Source organism: Crocodylus siamensis, chromosome 11, assembly GCF_052110815.1.
Source record: "Crocodylus siamensis isolate JL-2025a chromosome 11, ASM5211081v1, whole genome shotgun sequence".
Classification (NCBI taxonomy): Eukaryota; Metazoa; Chordata; order Crocodylia; family Crocodylidae; genus Crocodylus; species Crocodylus siamensis.
In genome coordinates, this window is record NC_143405.1 from 21,389,128 (window position 1) to 21,411,344 (window position 22,217).

The window sequence follows — 22,217 nt, forward strand, 5'->3', positions numbered from 1 at the left end:
TGCTATTATTTGCTACACAAAGGGTCGCTCTATTCTTCCAAGTTTGATTTTAAGTGAATTATGCCAAATTGGTGGAATTGTGACATCAGGGGAGAGGGGTTGTGACATCAATGGTATCTCGACCAACCATTAGTCTGATTCACACACTGAAATCCTAATGGTGAAATTGCTGTTCCAATTGTTCAGTGGGTTTTTTTTACATTTCACAGTCATATGTCACGGGCATGGAGAAGGGTCAGGATGGGTGAAGAAAGTGTGACTACTCAGGGCCTATACACTACGTTAAGCTCCATCATCAGTCTCAGTTTTACTCATGCTAAAATGGCCAGCCAATTATTTTACAGCACTGACATATAAACTCAACCCTGGGTCTTTATGAAGGCAATTGAAACCTCTCAAGGCTATGATTTGAAGCTGGCTTTCCACAGTCAGAAAGTCAGCATTGCATCAGGTCATGTTTAGAAAGATTATCTTTGCAATCAGAAAGTTGAAAAAAAAATGACAGAGCCATCAAAGAACTGCTGGCACTCTGTTGACTGTGTGTTGCTACATCCAGGACCTCATAGTGACCTCACAGATGTGAAGTCTAAACATCTCACAACATCACAAGCGTGAAAAAACTTTTCCTCCATATACCTAGCTGGTGAGGGGAATTTTAACCACCTGTGGGGAATATCCAATCACATTAGATTTCTCTCTCTTTATAATCATCTTTCTGTTTTTCAACAGCTTTATAGAAACTTTTTTTCCAATCAATTAATAATGCTAACCAAAAGTCATGTTACAATAAAGTCAGGTAATTCAAGCCCTGGACAGATATGCTGTTTGAAGAGCTCCAAATGCCTTTGAAGCCCTCCAAACAGTGTCCCACTGAAGAAGCACCTGAAAGATAGGCAAAGCACTTCAAAAATGATTCTTGAAAAAAAAATCCACATCTTTGAAACTCTTCCTTTTTAGACATTTCCTGAAATGTCTGTCTGCTAGACTGGTCCTTTGGCATCCCACAGTGCTCAGTTCTCCACAACCCCCAGGGGGGCAGCGGAGAGGAGAGGACTAGGACAGATAGCCAAGGGGTGCTCTCTGGTGCACTCATCAAGCCTCAGGAACCTTTGCCATGCAAGGATTTTCTAACCCTGTGGTTAGAGAATTGTGTCACTGCATGCATTCACAGCTATTCTGAAGTGCTTTGAGGGTAGGGGACTGCAGGTCTGCATGGTGCCAAATTTGAAGTGCTCCAACCTCAGAGAGAAAGAGAAGGGTTTGTGCCTCTCACTTCTGCCCCAACCTCCAGCCCATGAGCCAAATCCAGCATGTGGACTCCCCACAGGTCCAGAAATTTGGCAGTAGGGGAGTGGTGGCAATTAACAGTGGCACTGCCTCCATCCCTCCCCCCCCCACCAAATTTCCAAGCCCTGTGGACCAGATGGCATGGCCCTATCTGCAGGGCTGAAGTTGGGGGCCTGATCTGGTGCAAAACCTGATACAGCATGTGCGGCCAGGGGGATGGGCCTGAATCTGGCATACTGCGGCTCCATCCTGTGAGCCAGATGGGTTCCCAGCCCTGCACCAAGCTGGTCTTTGCATAGTGAATTGGGCCCAGGCATCATGTGCTGAATCGGGCTATGGCCTATTGCTAGACCAGCCCTGCATGCTGGATTGGGCTCTTGGGCAAGGATCCAGACCATAGACTGACTCAGAACCACTCATCTAATCCACAGAGCCAAAAAGCTGGGCACCACTGCATTAAAGTAGAGCTTTTCTTACATGACCTCACGAATACAAAGTTATCATGGGTGCATGTATGCAATCACTGGAAACCAGAAACCAAAAGGCATGCAAGGATTTGAAGGTGTGCAAAGCATTTTTATGCTGCTGTCCATTAACAAAAACGCTGCCTGCGGACTGAAAGCTGTAGGGGAGAGTACAAATTCAGCATAACTAAACATTGTTTTTGTCTGAATAGCCTGCAACATGGTGCATCATGTGATAATGAAGACCTCACTGCAGTACTACACAAAATAGTGTAGAAAAGCTGAACTGCTTGATGCTTGTGAAACTGGAATCCTGAGTGTAATGCTGAATGAACAGATGTCTTAGAAAATGGCTTCTCTGCTTGACTTTAAGTTAAATTTGACTAAGCATTTAAAAGAAAAAAAAATCTAAATTCAAGACATGCAAAAACATTATAAAACTGCCCATGTGAAAAAGATATGTCTTGTTTTTTAATTTATATCAGTACATAGATGTACTAATTCATACATAGGTGTAGATGACCTGAAACGTAAGAAGTGGGCTTCTCACCTGCTTCACAGGAATCCATGTATAATGTAATGTACATCCCATAGATAAAACATCTGCTCCTTATACAGCACAATCACAAATTCCACATCGTTTTGTTAACACAAAAACGTGAGCATGTGGGCTGCTCCCAGTGACTATCACTTTGTGTTATTATATCAGTAGCGCTATGATAACTGTGGACAGTGCTGTTGTTATGCACGTACGGTGATTAGAACTGTTTCCTTTATATATGCACGGGGACTCCAGTAGATCTCCTTCAGCAGATGCTGTTGGACAATTCTGTCATTGGGTGCAGAAAACAGTTACCTAGGTTATTCAGAATTTCATATGTGAGAGGGGAACAGGAAATCAAAGAAGGGCTATGGGATGAGAGAAAACAGCAACAGCTAAAAGTTATCTTAACCAAACAGTGGTAAGACCTTTGCAGTGCTACAGTTAAGGATGGGAGTAGCTTATTGTCTCATTGACATTATAAGCACTAGTATGCAGCGGTAAGATATGCCACACACCCTCAGGGTTTAGCTGGTGACAAGATCAACATTTATTTCAATTTAAATGATTTGACGGAAATAGGAAGTAATTGCAATAGGACCCTGCAGGAATTTAATGGTGTTTAAAGAAATGTTTTTCTTCAGTTCAGGCTGCTCCCCTTCATCATGTCTGCTCTGTGTATAACTCAGAACTGGAGACACCTGCATCCAGCTAATCCTGGGGAGACCTGACTTCCACAGGAAAGGAAAAGGAAGATGCATGTGGTCCACAGGTACCTGTGATGTCTGTCTGGGCATCTTCAGCCTCGGCAACTGCTGCTCGGCTCTTCCTCTCAATCTCTTTCATTTCAGGCACGTAGAAGTCCCATTGGCGGGCAAGGGGACACAAAAAATGTATTTGGTCTCCTTTGTAGATCTCCAGCCTGGGATAGGCACACAGCTTCCTCTCCTGAGAGAAAACAGGCACACATAATGAGATATAATCCATTACAAGGCTACATCTCCACATGACCTCTTTGATCAGCAATTCCCGGGGACTTGTGAACCTGTATCTACTATTGGTTGCAAGCAAATGCGTATTTGTTCAGTTGCTTGGATCATATCCCCCAAGACCCTGGATGCCTGAACCTGTGAGAGGCTGAGCACCTTCTGACAGATTGCTGAAGACCCTCAATTTGCCAATTAGCCAACATGCAACATGAACACAGAAATACCACAGAGAAAACAGATTAGAGGAGATAGAAGATAGTCAAGGGAACTATAGGATGCTCATAACATCATAGGACAGGGCCCTAGGAACTACTGAAATGACACTGTGCTGATTTCCATGCATATGTCCTTTCAGGCACCACAAGAGCAATGAAGGGATGGTGGGACCCATCTGAGGAGGACCAGTTGTACACATGTGAATGTGAGTGCACAGCATCCTTTCTTTTGACTTGTGCCACCCCAGCCCCCCACTCATGGTATGAAAAGAGGAATTCTGTTCCTAAGCCATGGAGAAGCTGTTCATCTTCCAGCGTCCTGTCAAAACCTGTATTCTTCTTGGTGGTAGAAGGGGCAGCTTCTCTCCCACAGAAAGCCCTGCCATCAAGTCATGGCCATTAAGCACAGCAAATTTAACACCCAATAATTTACTATTAGATGACTGAGTCAATACTAGTTTTCAGCATGAGTGTTTTGGAAGAGGCTCAGATGATAATGAGCCTGGAGCCAATGTTGTGACAAGCAATTCTTCCTTTGCCTGGCAGCTTCAGCTGAGAAAGGGTGGTGAACTCTGCATTAGTTGAGCTGGGCTGTGTTGAAGACCCTTCAAATCTGTACTTTTTAGTCAGTACCCTAGTCATATTAACAAGGGTTTCACCAGAGGATTGCTTTTACCAGTTCTGCATGCATACTGCATCACTGTACAGCACACCATCCCCTTCTAACCTACAACAGAGCTAGACTACCTGATGACAGCAGGTGGTACCAACATCAGTGGAAGCTACCCCCCCCATCTCTTTCTATTCCCAGGCTTTATGTCCAACATGTATAGAAGGGGTCTTCATTAGAAAAAAAAAGTGTGTTTCTATCCAACGTTAATCAAAATGTGTTTAAATCCTGGTGAAGACAAGACAAATGTAGTTTTAACTGACATTAGCTGGTCTAGGAAAATCCTAAAGCTTTACCTTGTATAGCCCCTTCTGTCAAAGAAGCTAATAAAATGGAGACTCTGTTACACCCAAAGAATTAAAACAATCTTTGGGGAAAGAGTGTAAAATCAGATCAAACTTGTTCAGATAGAACAAGCCGAAACTTATACAGAGGCACCAAGGACTCGGCTCCTAGCTCCCTCTCCCACTAGCTCTGGCAGGAGGTCAAATTAAATAGCAGAGTGAATTCTGTTCCATTCAACTGATTTCCACTGGGGCTGTACCTGGGCCTGGGTCTCTGAGCTTCACTTGGCCAAACCTTGGAAAACAGATGTTACTTTGCTGTCTGTTACTAAAGCACTTAGTAACACTGATGCGCAAGGGGAATTCCACTGAGGAACAGCTGCTGCTCCTGGCAGGGACCTGCCAAGCTTGAAACCTTTCTCCTTTGCCCAGACACAAGAGTCCTCTGAGCAGGCTCAGTGCTTCACTGAGTAATTAATATAATCCAGGCAAGACAGATAAAGAAGCTCCTTTCAGAAGTGCAAGGGAAGGAGAGTTTGAGGCTAATTCATGGGATTTCAGACACTTTCCCACCTCCTTCTCTCCCTTTGCCCTCCCTCCTCATGAGCCCACTCAAAGCTCTCAGAGATCTGACCAGCCCAGCCCAGCTCTGCACCCACTGCTGGAACAGACATCTTTTTCCCGAAATCCAGGTGCCAGCTGAGCCAGCCTGGGGGTGGAGGGAGGGTCTGAATGGGAACATACTCACACTGGTACCACGCAGGATCAAACAGGCAGGGCCCAGGGGACTCACGGGGGGATGGACGCTGCACTAAAAGAACACCTGGACCTTCTAACTAACGCCCACACCTTGCCCGCCCAACAGCTGCGTTGCTTGACATCTATTATGGTTTGCCTGGCAGAGGGGCAGTTTGTTTTCGAACATGCTAAGATTTAGACGAGGGGAGAGAAGGGATATTAGCTTTTTCTTTTAAAATAATTGGTGACTTTATTTTGGGATGTGCAGTGTAGGCTCAAACAAATGTCCCCAAATAGCCCTTTGCTAGGAAAGCCTCTGCCAGCATACCAGGCACTCACCAGCATCATCTTTGCTCTGTAACCGGAAGGACTGGGAAACAATGGAGACATGGTGATACACGGCTGGGTTTACAAGGTAGCAAGAAATGAGGGGCTGCTGCAGAAGGGGCTTTACACTCCAGACAGAAGGTCAAGGCATGAATGGCACTAGTCTTGTCAACCCAAGGAGTTGGGCCTTCCACCCTTGTCTGAGAGCTGGTACCACTGTACGCAATGAGCCTGGGGGTCTCAGAGTGAACAAGCAAGCAAGTAGTAGATGGGCCCCCACCCTCACTAACTGCAGTGCCAGCAAAGAGGGCCAAGCAAAATGCCATCCAGGAATGTTTCTCCTCCACAAGAGGGATAAGACTGTTTGGCAAGGAGAAGCTTGCTCAGTCACTGCCTCTTTCTATCTATTCTAAATGCTCCCACAGGCCTCTTCACTGCAGTACCTGGGCACCTTGCAACTATTTATAAATTGTATCCTCCCTTTCCCTGGGTAAAATTCTCTCCATTTTACAGATGAGGAACTTAGACCCAGTGAGATTAAGTTATTTACTCAAGGTCACATGGGGACTGTGACTCAGCATGGAACCATACCCCAATCTTAAATCCAGCCATATCCATAAATGATCCCCCCTGCTGATCTGATAATCCATTGCTTTTCCCCAGCACTGGGGGAATGATCACTTTTGTTTAAACAGCAAGAAGGAAAACAGCAAACAGAACATCAGATTGTGCAGAGGCAGGCATGGCCCTGACAGCTATTCCAAACCTTCCCTTGGACTGAGAGCCCACACAATGCAGGGAGTGCAGCTCTAGGCATCAGAGAGTTCCTGACACATCACTCAAAATAAACACAGATCTTTAAAGCCCTAAAGGTTCCTGCGGGAGGAGGTCTGGACCACAGCAGCTCTCATCCTTGAGTACTGACACACAAAGAGCTGCTTGGCTTAAAAACAAAAAGGATGAAGGACTGCAGGGTTCCCTGGCTGAATAAACTCAGCTGGAGTAATGGGCAAAACAGGAAACCAATGGTACCCGTATAAAGCTTGAATAAGAGGCATTTGCTTGGAGGCCTGTGTAGGGGATGTGGATCCATGTGCCACAGGGCCCCTCTACCACTGTGAGTTACAGGCAATGAGCTAGATGGACTGCTGTCTGGTTCAGTATGGAAGTTATGTTCTTATGACGAGGAAAGGATGACAGATATGGGTCTGTTCAGCCTAGAAAAGAGAAGACTTTGGGGAGATTTGGTGGCAGCTTACAGATATATCAGGGGAGAGCATCAGGGGCTAGGTGAACAACTGTTCACCAGAGCAGCCCAGGCGAAAACCAGGAGCAACAGCCATAAACCCCTAGAAGGTTTCACACACCTTGCTAGGGTTATTTGACACCAGCAGTCTTTCTTGCCCGGGGGGGGGGGGGCTGGCCCCAATGATCTCACAAGATCCCTTCCAGCCTAAACTTCTGTGAATCTGTGAGTGATTCATGCAGCATCTGGTGTGCAATGCTAGGACACAAAGCTACGTCTTTGCAGCCATTCATGTCTCCCAGTCCACCTGTTGTTGCATAAGAACTGGCAGGAAACTTCTCTGCTCTCAAGGATTTCACAGTGGTCCTTGCACAGAGTAACCCCTGAAGCTAGTCTCAGGCAGAGATTCTTAAGGGCGAGCTCTGTAACTCCTCTATTAAGTTACAGCACCCCTGTTTGCTAGTCCCATCAGTAAGGCCAATTAGCTAAGCTGGTGATAGGGATCTCTGCCCTTAAAGAGAACGTGCAGACCCAGAGGTGAAATGCAGAGAAGCAGACAGTCTTTCCAGACTCAGTCAGCATTTAACGGTCAAGTCAAACACAGAAAACAGAGTCCTTGGGTCAGAACAGCCAAATCAAACTTAGAGAAAGTCCATATTGGATAGAGAAGGTCTGTAAAATGTGGTCTGTTGGCCAGATCCAGCCTGGGAAGCCACTGGATCCAGCTCATAGAGCTGGAAGGCTTCGCCTTTGCCTATGCTCTTACTGGAACCAGCCAGCTTCCAGCTGCGCCTGTGCTACTGCCACTTCTCCTTACCCTCCCAGCTCCAATCTGACACAGGCCAGGTGATTTTGATAGTGCACTGGGGACAGGAAGCTATGCCCTTGTCAGAGCTAGGCAGCTTAGAGCTGCGTCTACACTCACGCTCCTTGGCTGGGGCGTAGACACAGCTTCCAGCCAAGGCTACATGGCAATGCCCTGTGCCCAGCAGCAGTGCCCTCAAACAGGGAGTGCTCTCCACATAGGCTGGCTTTTAACTAGAAGCAGGGTAGCTGTGAGCAAGTTAATTAGCACAAGGGGGTAAAATGGCCCTTGTGCACCTGAACTACCTGAAGAACCATGGCTATTGGCTACTCTGCTTCTGGTTTAGATGGCAGTCCAGGCAGAATGGTGCAGTGAGTGTGAAGATGCCACAGCCACAATGGCATCTGCCATGTAGAGCTGCCCAGTGACATCCAAACTGTTACAGAGTCCTCTCCCCTCTCCACTACTCACCCCATACCATGCATCAAAATCATAGTGATTCCTGAATAATAGATTAGCATGTCTAGGGGAAGAAACTTCAAGGGGGTCCCAAAGCCTTCCCCTTTAGTGAGCAATGCGACTAAGTAAGGGCTCTGTTGATGCATCTCTGCACTGGCCTACAGCAATGGTGCTCTAACTTCCGGCCCCACGGACTAGATAAGTTGAGCCGGATTCACACATAGAGTGGTTCTATGCCAGGGGTGGGCAATTATTTCAGGTGGAAGGCTGCTTACTAAGTTTTGCCAAGCCATTGAGGGCCCCATGATGGGCAGCCAGGGGCAGATAAATATTAATTCTGTAAATTTTTTAGGGGCCCTGCAGGCTGGATAGAATGGCCTGGCGGGCCACATTTGGTCTGCAGGCTGCCATTTTGCCTACCCCTGCTCTATGCACTGGTCTGACTCTGCATAATAGATCTTGCTATGGAGAGACCCTGTGCACTGACCCAGCCCACAGGACTTCCCACAGGCTTGGAAATTTGGCAATGGGGAAGCACTGACAGTGTTAACTGCCATTGCTCTGGAAGCCATGGTAATTAATGCTGCCACTCTTCCCTTGCCATCACATTTCTGGACCCATGGGAAGCCCCAAGAGGAAGAAGACATGGCCTCATGGGCTGGATTTGACCCACAGACTGGAGGCTGCGTAACAATGGCCTACAAAAGGGGTTCTGAGCATCCCAACCTCAACTTGAAAGATGGTGTGCTGGGGTGGGCAGCAGGGGAGACATAAGGGGCCTGATTCTTGTGGCAGCCCTGTCCCTGCTGTCTGCCCCAACACACACATGCCAAGACAATGTCTATGCATGCCATGCTCTAGCATGTGGGCAGGGGGTTGCACTCCCTGGCTGCCCCTCTTGTCACTCCAGACCTGGAAACCGCACAACTCTATCTTTGATCCTGATTGGCAGCAGGCCCTGTTTTTCAAGTGCAGGGCTTCCTCCACAGCTATGCTAATGCCTCCCTTCTAGCTTAATCCTGGGACTACCTGGAACAGTTCATGATGTGCATAGGATAGGAAGGGGCTAGAAGGAGACTAAGCTCTATTTCATTTGTGACCAAACCTAGGTGAAAGGCTTCTAGACTGAGGATTTCATTGTGCCTTTGGTTGACAAATGCAGCTAGCAGTGAGATTAGAGAGGGGAGACAGTTCCTCTGCTCCGGTCTGGGAAAGGGGATCATTTTTCCCACCCTGGTCTGCAAATTCACAGGAGGAAACAGGGTCTGATTTATTTGCTCTGCAGGGAAATATGCCTCATCCTTATTAATAAAACCAGAATTTGATTAACCACCCTCATAGGCAGAGCCTGCGCACTCATGCCTAGCCTGATGGCTGAATGAAGCAAACCTCATGAGCCACAGGGCTACTGCTGATAGCCACCGCCTGCTCCCTTCCCCACACAGGGGTAATGGCAGCAGTCAGCTTCCCACTGCCTCTCACTTAATAGCTGGGTTATAGATTGACACCCTACCAGGATGCTCTACAGAAGCTGGTATTCAAACACTGCATCAGAGCTGCGCTAAAGACAGCCCCAAGGGCAGGCTGCTTGCTGTATGATATGGAGGAGGAGTGGGTCTTGTTTGGAGGATATGAGGAGTTAAAGGGCAATATGTCAAATAATCCCAAGGCTATGGGTCAAGGCTCTTGCTGATCCATGAACAATTTATCTCTTTCCTGAAAGCACAATTATTTGTCAGAGCACAGAGACAATTACCACACAGTGCTTGCCAGCATTGACACTTTCGGACTCCAGCCTTCATGACAAGTCTATTTTTAGTAGTGTGGCCAAGGAAGGTCCTAAAGAAGCAGCTCATTTAAAGGAAATAAAATGGCTACAACATGTCACAGACAGACCACTTAATTATTCACTCCTTTGGGTTGGATCCAATTAATCCTCCCCACTCTCTTATCAGAGTGGGAAACTGAAGTATGAGAGAGGCTAAGGGTAATGCTTTTGTTAGTAAACTTCAGAGAGCCTAGGTCTGATTTGAAGAAAAAACTAAGTCCACGGAAGCTCTGAGAATTCTCCATCTGTGAAAACCAGACCTGAGGTATTTCAAGTTGGACAGACAAAAAAATAAGACATCCACAAATCAGTGGCCTTCTCTGAACATGAAGGCCTGATCTGCTCCATGCCTTGGTTTCCCCATCACTAAATAGACAGTGGTGTGGACTGCACAGCGTGAGGATTTATTAAGGCCTATTGAGGATACAATGTGTTGTTACTGTTTCATAGATTTCATAGACATCACGGCTGGAAGGGACCTCGGGAGATCATCGAGTCCAGCCCCCTGCCCAAAGGGCAGGAAGTCAGCTGGGGTCATAGGATCCCAGCAAGATAAGCATCCAATTTACTCTTGAAGGTGTTCAATGTAGGTGCTTGAACCACCTCCGATGGCAGGCTGTTCCAGACCTTGGGGGCTCGGACAGTAAAAAAATTCTTCCTTACGTCCAGCCTGAAGCGGTCTTGCAGGAGTTTATGACCGTTCCACCTCGTCATCCCTTGGGGCGCTCTGGTGAACAAACGTTCCCCCAGATCCTGGTGGTCACCCCTGATAAACTTATAGGTGGCCATCACATCACCCCTGAGCCTACGCTTTTCCAGGCTAAAGAGTCCCATGTCTCTCAGCCTATCATCGTAAGATCTGTTTTCCTGACCTCTGATCATGCGCGTGGCTCTCCTCTGGACTCTCTCAAGCTTCTCCACATCCTTTTTGAATTGTGGAGCCCAAAACTGGACGCAGTACTCCAGCTGCAGCCTCACCGAGGCCGAGTACAAGGGGAGAATGACATCCCGGGATTTGCTCGAGAAGCATCTATGGATGCAAACCAGCGTTTTGGTCGCTTTACTAGCCGCAGCATCGCATTGCAGGCTCATGTTCATCTTGTGGTCAATCATGACCCCCAAGTCTCTTTCTTCTGTAGTGCTATCCAACGTAGCACTGCCGAGCCCATAAGGATGCTGCAGGTTTTTCCTCCCAAGGTGGAGAACCTTGCATTTTTCGGTGTTAAACACCATCAGGTTCTCGTCCACCCATTTGCTGAGCTTGTCCAGGTCAGCCTGGATCACCCGCCTATCTTCTGGTATGGATGCTTTGCCCCAAAGTTTGGTGTCATCGGCGAACTTGGCCAGTCCACTCCTGACTCCAATGTCCACATCATTAATGAAGATGTTGAACAGTATGGGTCCCAGGACAGAGCCTTGAGGGACCCCACTGGTCACAGCACCACGATGAGTGACTACCATCAATTACAACCCTCTGGGTCCAACCACGGAGCCAATTTCCCAGCCAGTGGATCGTGGTGGAGCCAAGGCCACAACTGGCCAGTTTGGCCAAGAGGTGATCATGGGATACCAGATCAAAAGCTTTTTTGAAGTCAAGATATATGACATCAATCTCTTCTCCCTCGTCCAGGTGTTGTTATTGTGCTTATGGTTGTTATTTTTAATTTTAGACAATGAGATGGCTAATTTTACCTTGGTATATCATGCAGCTACTGATTTCACTGGATGGTATCAGCAAGCTTATTTCAGCTAAAGGTGGGCTTGATTTCCAATATTTGCCCTGAATTTGGAGGGGAACTCAGAGCCAGTAGTTTGGCTTATTCTATTACATTTGCAAACTTATTTGTAAGTTATTTGCAAAACCTCCAACACCTGCAAAGTTACAGGTATTCAGAAATCAGGATTTAGGCTCAGGCTCATCTGCAGTTTGAACATACAGGAAGGGCCAAGCTAGTGGCCTAAAGCTGAACCAGGGAGTCAATTTCTTGTTCAATCTCTGTTACAGGAGGGAAGGAAAGCAGACCCTCAAATAAACTTTTGCAACAGGAAGCACAGGCAATTTCTGCTGTGTCTCAGTACAGTGCATTGCTGTAAGAAAATCACATTTCTGCCAAGGAGCCTGGTCCCTTAGAGAGGTTGTAAAGACCATTATGGCTTTCCAATCCATTTGAAGCATTCCCACATCAGGGCAGGTGAAACAGTCACAAACACAGATCAAGAACTGTATTTTATAAAAATTTTTCGGGTTGTTTCTAAAGGCAGAACAGAGACAATTTTTATAACTCTCGTTTGTTTTAAACGACACTCTAAACAAGAACCTTCCCTGCTGCTTTTCCCCCGGGGCATCTAGCTAAGCAGGTACCAGCCCATCAGGAAACTTTGGCTCAAGAAGCTATTTTAGGTTACTGCAACAAACTCCAGAGACAGAATTTTCAGACTTACCACCTGTCTTAGTTGCGTCAAGTTGGCCCTCAAGCATCAAGAGTTGAACAAAAGTATCTTAACATGATTCTATATAGAGGGCACCTAGCAAAAAACTTGCAAGGGCATCTGCAGAGTAGAGTTTAATCTTGGAGTCATGATCTGATACCTCCCAAGCCAATTTGAATATCTTCACTCCAAATTTGATATTATCCATTCAGGTGTCTATACCACATCATGCACCCAGTTAATAGTAACAGCATGCCTAACATAGCTAAAAGGTTTACCCAGTGTTAGAGTCTTCTTTCTTCTGCTTATTCAGAAGCTGATATAAGGCAATCTAAAATTTAGCTCTTCTCCATATTTATCTCTTCCCCTGGTCTGGAAAGAGAGAGCAGTGGCTTTCATTTACGTTAATGTAGTAATGGATGTAACTAGCTTAATGTTTACTGCAAAACCATAAGAAAGGGATGAATCTTGCCTTTTGGCCAGAAGACAGACAAGTTTGAGATCTTCCCCATATCTTGTGGAAGGCAAAAGTCACAGTTCTGTCTCCAGCATTCACTATCTTCGAACATTGCAGCTATTCTCAGGAGTTTGTAGTTATGGAAGAAAAAACATTTCTGAGATAGCTGAGATCCAGCCTATTAAGACCTTCAAAGACCAGAGGTAACACGTGAAACTTGGAGGTTCGGTGTATTGACAACTGATGTCCCAACAACCCCTGTGTTTACCATCAGCTAGGCTGTTGCATTTCACACCATCTCAAGAGCCTTATTAGTGAGATTTTGCTTGCTTTTCCTGAATACTAGGAGTTGCAATAAAGTCATAGATCACTTCAGAAAGGAACTCATAGATCTGACTGGAAAGAATGAAATCATCTCACCTGCTTGAGATGGAAGACAACAGTTTTTGCTTCTATTGCTGTTTGGTCACCAAGAGCATGTCCCAATGGGCATGCACGTGAAGTCTGTGGTGCCTCAAACCACATGTAGTGCATATGCATCCATTGACCGCATTGCTAATTTGCAGTGTAGCAGGTTTTTTTGACACCAGGAGATCCCACAGTAAAAAATACACTCACTTAAAAAAGCAGTGCAGCACACACAGCAGGAGCATGCACCACCAGAAATAGAGCCACACTCTGGCTACCAGCCAGGCTCCAAATAACTGCCTTGGCACCACTGCTGCTTCAGGAGGCCTCCCAGGATCTCAGGTAAGGCTGCTGGGGCCTCCAGAGGTGCTGGCCCCAACCTCCCCTACCCAACCCAGGACAATGTTTCATAGTTTCTAGGTTTCGTAGTTTCTAGGGTTAGAAGGGACCTGAAACAGATCAACAAGTCCAACCCCCATTTGCTGTGCACCAAAGCACACGTGCAGGGACAAATGTTCTGCTGCTATTTGTCCTGTGGGAAACGTGTGCCCCTGCATGTGCACACTTGTCGGGATGTACCCCTAGACTCTAAGAAAAGCTGGGAAGAACTTGTAGTCTTGACATTAGTGTGGTAAGTGCTCTCTGTTGAAAGTGATGTTTTTGCTAGTTCTTTAAAACACTCCTCTGTAAATGCTAGTATCACTTCTTTCTTCCTCAGGTTTACTGCTGGCCAGCTGTTTCTCATTCAGAAGCAGACCTCATTCAAGTACCAGCATGGTAAGTAGCAGTACAGTTTGCTTTTGCAATGGGAGAACTCATGAGCTGGGCAGCATCAGTTTCTGCAGCATCCACCCAGAATTTGCCGCTGGTATGAAATCCACTTCATAAAGAAGTTAGAAGACCTGCTACTGAAGCTGTGAAATAAAGGGTTGGATGGTTTTGCAAGAGGAATATCAAGGTGCAGTGTATTGGCTGTACTTTCCTGGGAATTTCCATACTCCACCAAAACAACACAACGGGCCCTCTCTACTTACTGGTGTCTGTGGGGAGCCATGGCCTTCTTGAAAATATTTAATGGATTTAGTGTCTTTTCCCAGAGGTCCACGAATGCCCTCTCCATGCAGTCAAATAAAGGGAAGATGCTCTAGAGAGGCATAAGATGGTGAAAGGGAAAAACAAGTTCCCAATAACCTATTTTGAGCAAATCACTTAATAACTTTGAGCTTCAGTGTTCTGGCCGGTAAGACTGGATATTAATACTTCCCTTCCCCATTGAAGGGTTGTGAGTCTCAGCTCATTTCTGCTGAAGACTTTGGTCTCACTGAGGAATGAGGAATCCAGAAGTACAGGAGCCAAAATGGGCCAAGACGCTTGGGTGGAACTGAAATATTCAGACATAAAAATGCTACTCCCAAATACCTACAATTTAAACCTTCTTACTAACCCCAAAGATGACGTGTAACACCTGATCAGCTATATTAAGAAGACAGACCTTCTTTCTAGCCTCTATGTGCCCCATGGCTCACAAAAAAATGGAGGAAAGTCTTCTCCTCAATTGTACCTGTTCCAGAGTAGTAAAGAGCAGATTCCAGAGTTTCAGTTTGGCTTTCCCTTGGGAAACTACTGACACTTGTCCTGTACATTCAATGGCCTGCTGTTTCTGAAGCCTGCCTCATTACCCCTAATAAATCTGAACATCCCCTTTTCTGCCTTTCCAAGACTTCAGAGCATTACTGAAATGCTCTGAAGCCAGAAACATGGCTTTAGGATGCATCCAAAATACAGAGAGAAGAAAACGACCTGTTCCATCACTGGGGCTTCCACGCCACTCCGCTCCTCTCAGGGACAGGGCTACTGATGCTGTTCTGAAACCTCATGCACCAACTGTTTCTGTAAATTAGAGGTGAAAGGGAATCAGTGGCTGATTGCCACACCAACTAGGCCTACTAGGGAACAGCAGCCTTTGAGCTGCCTCAGATCATCTTTAGAAAATGAGGCTGAAATGAGGTCAGGGAGATGTGTTGCACTGTTCAGCCCTTCCCCAGAGAGCTCCACTTCACTTTGAACAAAGATTGTAAGTAAGCACAGTGTGCTTTCTGACAACCCAAAAGTGGAGAAAGGGAAAACAAGGGGTTTCAGTCCCACTGAACTGCTTTCTCAGATGCTGCAGAACTAGTTTCAGGCACCTGGAAAACCAAACACAATAAATGCCCCTACATAGAATTTCTCACAGGATACATGGCACCCAGAACACACAGAGCCAAAAAGAGCTCCTGGGTCACAAATTTGAATTAGCTTCTAACCCACTTCCAGTTTTCTACTAAAAAAATGTATGTGCATTTGCAAACATAAGGGTTTTCATGCACATGTGTCCACACACCACAGAGCTGAAACCAGCTCCCATGGTGCCCAGCTACTTGGTGCTCATAGGAAAGTTGGGCTGAAAGGGACCTCAAGAAGACATCTAGTCCAGCCTCCTGCTCAAGGCAGAATCAGCTCTAACTAAATCATCTGAACCAAGTGCCTGTTGAATCCTACCACTGATCCACCAATGCTGCACACTTTCTCACCCCCTCAGTTCACTCTCCAGTAGTTGCAAACCTCTGCCTCATCAATGTCTATACAAGACGAGCATGGGTACAAACTAAAAAGCCAGCTACTGATTATGTGACCCTCCAGATATGCACAATGAGCTGAACAAACACTGTGCTGCAGGGCATTCTCAAGGAGATGCAAAGCAACAATAAGGTTCAGCAGAGGACTGCTACCCCTAGAAAACTTTTGAAAATATTGAACTGAGCTTGAGCTGATGTAAACCAACACAGCTGCACTAAGGGCAAAAAAAGACTACACTGATTTACATCAGTTGAGGACATCTCAGTATCTTCATAACAAAGGAGCAGCAATGCTCTAGCCAGAGACAAGGAGGAGTGGGTCAAGAGTGTCATTCATGTGGAAAGACAGAAAAGTTCAGGTTCTGGGAATGCTGTAAAGAAAAAGCAGCCGTTTTTAAACAACTGGATGTGGGGAGAGAGGAAAGAGTTGAAGAAGAGCCTCTTGTTTCAGGCTTGAGTGACTGGTGGTGTTCAGCAGTGACAGAATGGGGAGAGCAGCTTTCTTTGGAAAGGAGGATCAAGGATACAGTTTTGGTCATGTTAAGTTTAGGATGCTGGCAAGAAATACAGGAGGAAATGTCAAAGAGACAAAGGGAGATGTGGGATTGGATGGCAGTAGATGGGTCAAGAAGGGAACAGTGAACACAGCAAAGGTGGCTAACACTGTATGAATAGATTAGATCAGAGCTAGCAATCCAAGGGCCAGAGAACTGTGGCTTCAGCAGCATTCAGCAATAAGGGAGCTGTACTAAGCTGCACTAAGCTGCCTGGACTGTAGCAGAGGGGGAGCTCAGCCTGTACCATGCTGCAGTCGGGTGGCATGGGCTACAGCAGAGGCAGGTTATTGCTGCACCAGGCTGCATTTAAGTGGCAGGGGAGGAGCTGGGTTGGCAGATGGGTCTAATGCCAACCCACCTCCAACCCAAGCTGGGTTGTTCCAGCTACTCCTCCTCCCCCACCAAAAAGTGCTGCCAACCTGTGGATTACCTAGAAACAGAGGGTATGAGAAGGGCCTCCACAGAAAGTGAAAAAGGGTGGAAGAAGATCAACCAAAAATGGTGCAAGAATGCTAAGGAAGCATGATAGAAGGCAAACCAGATGATGGCTGTTTCAAAATGTTGAAGGCAAGGAGGAGAGCATGATCAACAATGCTAACACAAAAGTGAGTCAGAGATGAGACAGGAGAAGAGCCCTAAGGATCTGCAAAGAAGACGCAGCTGGAGAAGCTGAGAGGAATTTCAGTGAAGCAAAGAGATGGTAGACTGGAGGGGAACCAGGATTTAAGGACAGGAACTCTAGGCAACAACTGTAAGCCAGTGGTGCTCAGCCTTTCTGCCTGATGGGCCTGCTGAGTAGTGCCCAGTCCATCTGTGGGATGTATCTGGCTGGGAGGCACAGTGGAGCCCCATCCAGCCAGGCACAGCAGAGCAAGGGCCAGCCCGGCCCTGATCCAGCGATATGGAGGAAGAGGGCACCATCCAGGGAACGGGGCATAGCTTAGCCTGATCTGGCCATGCGGGGGTGGGCGAAGGTGCATGGACCATCTCTAACCTGTTGTAAGGGATTTGGGAATTTGGCAGTGAGGGAGGGTGGAAGTATAAATTGCCATCACTCTCATGATGCCAAATTTCCCAAACCCTGGGGAGACTTGCGGGCCAGATGCCATGGCTCTGCAGGCCAAAGGATGAGTATTCCTTCTCTAAGCAGTTTACCCCATCAGCATGGGAAGGAAGGGACAAAGGGAAACGGAGTGGCATCTGCAATCAAAAGTAATTTTTTGAAGGAAAGAAGCAGAGGAGAGTCTCTGCTTAAAAAGAGAATGGATGACGGTAAAAATGGGAGCAACAGAGCTCAGGGGGCAAGAGAGGATGAAGTCACTTGGCCAGGAAGAGTCAGGGGAGGGGAGCAGGCAAGTAACTTCAGAAGGGGAGAGAAAGGAGATCAGAGCACAGCCTATTAGTCTGTGAAGAAGCTGGTGAAATTCTGTGCTGAGAAACTGGTTCTCAGGAGAAAATCAAAGGCTGCAAATGAGCAATGTGGATTGAGGAATTCATTGAGGGTAAAACAGTGTTGTTTGAGAAGCAAAACAACAGCACAAAAAGAGCAGGGAAGAAGAACAGGTAAGACTGACAGTCTTTGAGGGAACTGAGACAATGGTCAGAGATGGGAAATGAAGACCTAGATAGTGCAGGAATAGCACAGGGTAAGGACAAAGGTTTTGTGTATCTGTTTCAGTGTAGGTCAGGGGCAGGCAAATATTTTGGGCAAAGGGCCACTTACTGAGTTTTGGCAAGCCACTGAGGACCGCAAAACAGGCAGACCAGGGCAGATAAATATTAATTTTCTAAATTTTTTAGGGGCCCTGCAGGCCAGATAGAATGGCCTGGCAGGCTGCATCCAGCCCCCGGGCTGCATTTTGCCCACCCCTGGTGTAGGTGGATAAGACACCAGCATGGAAGTTTAAGCCACAAATAATGAGGATTTGGCATTTTAAGAAGAGGAAGTGGAGAACCAGGTACCAATTTAAACAGAAAAATATGGGAATGAGTCAGTGAATGGTAGAGAACTGCTACCTGGAGGGGAGAGAACATAGACGAGTGAATGCTGCTAGGAGAAGAATGAGGAAGATGATGGAAGAAGAGGTCAAAACTGACTGAGATTCTCCATGCCGAGAAGGGCATATCTGAGGGTGTTCCAGAGTAAACAGTGTGAAAGAATAAGAGACGGTGCAAGAAACAGCAACTGTAGTGGTAGCGACAACAGGCTTTTCTGAGAGTAAAATAGCACGAGCGAGCTACAAAGGTGTCGTGGAAAGGCTGCTCATGTTCCAGAAGAAGTGAGCATGCCAGCAGGAGAAGGAGAAGGAGAAGGGGAGTTACGGGGATGAGTTGAGCCTGCCAAAGAAGAGGAAGGGATCTGGTTGCAGGGATCATGTCCAGGAAAGGATCAGAAAGCATCAAGGCTGGAACACAGTATTAGATTGATGCCAATGGAATCAAGGAGGCAGCAGACAAGATCCAAATAAAGATTTGGGGTGAGGCAAGATAGAATAAAGGAAAAGGTGATAGGAATGATAGGAGTCAAGTGGGCTGTGGAACTGATTGAGAAGTTTATTCTGTGGCAGATAAGCCTGGGAGTTGGCTGTGGGAGGGAACTATCAGAAGAAAGAGGGAAATCATTTTAGGAGATAAAGCTTCAGAGCAAAAATAAGCACAAATAATTCTATGTCCAATGAATTAGCAGTGACTCAGTGATGCAGTCAATCAATAGGTCAGTTAAATGAGCAATAGATTTAGCAAAAGCTTAGTAAGGCCATCAGTTAACTGTGCAGCTAATCAACTAATGGAGTGCCAAGGTAGATGAGGAAGAATTTGTTAGGAAAGGCCCTTGGGTTGGTGACTCAGTCTAGTGCTAAATCTTGAAACACACAGCTTAGCAGGATGAAGAAGATAGTGATGGCAGCAGGGGGCAGGCTAACAACTACAAAGGAAGTAGAAGTAAATGGGGCATAGAGAAATGAAGTGACTTGCTCAAGGTCACACAGCATGTGACCAGCAAAGTCAGCAAGGGATCCCAGTCTTCTGGCTTCCTGCCTTCTGTTTCAGCTGCAGGACCATCCTTCCTTAGAGACTCAAGCCCAGCAGTCCAGTGCACAGGCTGGAAAAGGTGCACACAGGTCATGGCTTGCATCAATGTGCAGGCAGGAAGATGAAAACAAAGATGTTGTTGTCAGGTCAGTCCAGAGAATTTGCAAAGGAAAGAATATGATGATTATAAGAAAATCATAAAAATAGAAGGCTGGAAGGGATGAAAGGGGCACATCCAGATAAACACTCATGTGTGGTATGCAGAGCTGCATACCCATCTGCAGTGCTGCACGCCTCACGTGCCACACATGCAGGTGTTCACCAGAAGATCCTGGTGTCAAAAAACCCTGCGCTTAAAAACAGAGGGGCAGCACATGTGATCGCAGTGCACGCCGCCCATAACCAGCCACACTCTGGCTGCCAACCAGGCTCCTTGCTGCAGGATCGCTGCAGCTGCAGCCCCTGGAGGCCCCCAGGACCCCAGGTAAGGCTGCTGGGGCCAGCCCAGATGCTGGTTCAACAAGGACGAGTGCAAAGTCCTACACTTAGGATGAAGCAATCCCATGCACCAATACAGGCTAGGGGCTGACTGGCTGGGCAGCAGTGCTGGGGGTTACAGTGGACAATAAACTGAATATGAGCCAGATCCTTGTTGCCAAGAAGGCTAATGGCATTGGAGCTGCATTGGTAGGAGTGTTGCTTGCCAGTAGGTCACAAGGGAAGTGATTATTCCCCTTTATCCAGCACTGGTGAGGCCACATCTGGAGTACTGTGTTCAGTTTTGGGCCCTCCAATACAGAAAGGATGTGGACAAATTACAGAGTTCAGTGGAGGGCAACAAAAATGGTTAGGGGGCTGGGACACATGACAGGGTGAGGGAACTGGGCTTTTTTAGTCAAGAGAAGAGAAGCCTGAGAGGGATTTAATAGCAGCCTTCAACTACCTGAAAGGGGGTCAAAAGAGGATGGAGCTAGACTGTTCTCAGTAATGGCAGATGATAGAACAAGGATCAACAATGGTTTCAAGTTGCAGCAAGGGAAATTTAGGTTAGATATTAGGAAGAATTTTCTCACTAGGAGGGTGAAAACTCTGGAACCGGTTACCCAGAGAGGCTGTGGAGGCTCCATCCTTGGAGGTTTTTAAGACCCAGCTGGACAAATCTTTGGCTGGGATGATCTAGTTGGGGATGGTCCTGCTTTGAGCAGGTGGTTGGACTAGATGACCTGCTGGGGCCCCTTGCAACCCTAATTTTCTATGATCTCTCTCCCCCATCCTCTCTTTTCTAAACTAAATACACCTACTTCTTTCAATCTTTTCCTTGAAGGTCACATTTTCCAAACCTTTTATCACTTCTACTGCTTCCCCCTGGATTCCCTCCAATTCATCTAGATCTTTCTTAAAAGTGTGGTGTTCAAAGCTGAATGCAATACTCCAGATGATGGCTCATCAGTACTGAACAGAATAAATATAGACAGCACCTGGGTATTTCAGGATACCTCAGTACAGAAGTGGATTCTCATCAGCAGACCCTACATTGGCATGCTGTTGGAAAGAGGCAGGGTCTACTTCACAGCCTTTCCTATTCAGCCACAACCCCATTCGGTTTAATTAGTAGTAAGCTCTGTTTTTCCAGCTGGTCTAAAGGGCAGCTAACAAGAAAGACAAGCAAGTAGGCTGGCTAGCTGCCCCACAGCTGGTGCCCCAGCATGATTTGGCATGATGATATTTTTCTTGCTAAAGGCCAAGCAAGTCCCACTGGCCAGGCTGCCTTCATCTGCCCATTTGAGCTACTTGTTCCCATCCAAATTTTCTTTCTTTCATCAAATTTCCCATCTCTCTTCTCCACTCAGAGCATATCTACATCACTATATAGAGGTGAACCTGAGGGTTGCCTTCAATGAATACAAACCACACGAGCCACATTGACTTGTAGGGGTAACGTATGAAGCACAGAAGGACAGACAAGTAGCAGACTGACGGACTCCTAGAACCCTTCTCGGAACCATGATATCTGTCCACTATTTGCCTCCTTCTGTATGTGACTCTCGTTATGGGTAGCAGAGATAGGAAGTGGAGTATAGACAAACTGGAAGTCAAGAACAGGAACTGGTGGGATCGCTGATGATGAACTTCCTTTATTTGTGGCTGTTACACCCAAGAGAGTTCCAAACAAACTGGAAGGAAGGAAAAATTAAGAGGAGGCTGGACCTTGGACTATTTCCATGCTTGGGCTATTTCCAAGGGTTGAACTGGACTGCCACCAGGAATAAGCTTAAGGGCTTTTAATGTAGATGGCTGCCAATTTGAGGCAAGGGGGTAGGCATAAGTTGCAACGTACTTATACCCTCCTACACACATGCAGGGAGCCTGCTCCGACATGCTGGAAATTGATATTAATCAAGTCTGCTGGAGCACAGAAATTACCGTGCTGCAGCAGACTCTAGCATCACGTATATCAGCGTTCCTGCACTGAAAAATGGTGGTGGAGCACTTTGAACTAAAGCTTGTTCGATGAGCTTTAGTTCAGAGTGCCCCGCTGCCATTTTTCAGCGCAAAGATGCTGATACATGTGATGCTTGAGTGCTTTAATTAGTGTGACTTGCAAATTAAAGCACCCCCACACACCTCCCAAAGCACATGTAAAATGCCCTTAGGCTGTATCCCAGGGGTGGGCAATTATTTTGAATGGAGGGCCGCTTAATGAGTTTTGGTGAGCTGTCAAGGGCCACAAGGGTAGCCCCGCTCCTTGACAGGTGGCCCACTCCCTGGTCGCCATCTTGGAACTAGAAGTCCTGCCTCTAACCTCGGACCTTTGCCACCAGAAGTCCATCCCCTTAACCCCAGAAGTACTCCTTTTTGGAAGGGGG

The 22,217-nt window shown here is 46.7% G+C and overlaps 1 protein-coding gene across 2 annotated transcripts in view; it reads right to left on the minus strand.

Moving 5' to 3' along the window:
• Nucleotides 1-22,217, minus strand: part of TEX264 (testis expressed 264, ER-phagy receptor) — a 127,487-nt gene that overhangs the window by 23,132 nt on the left and 82,138 nt on the right. For both annotated transcript variants that reach the window (XM_090022477.1, XM_090022478.1), the window contains exon 5: nucleotides 3,069-3,240. In XM_090022477.1, coding sequence (XP_089878603.1) covers nucleotides 3,069-3,240 — 172 coding nt within the window. The remainder of the gene's footprint in view (nucleotides 1-3,068; nucleotides 3,241-22,217) is intronic.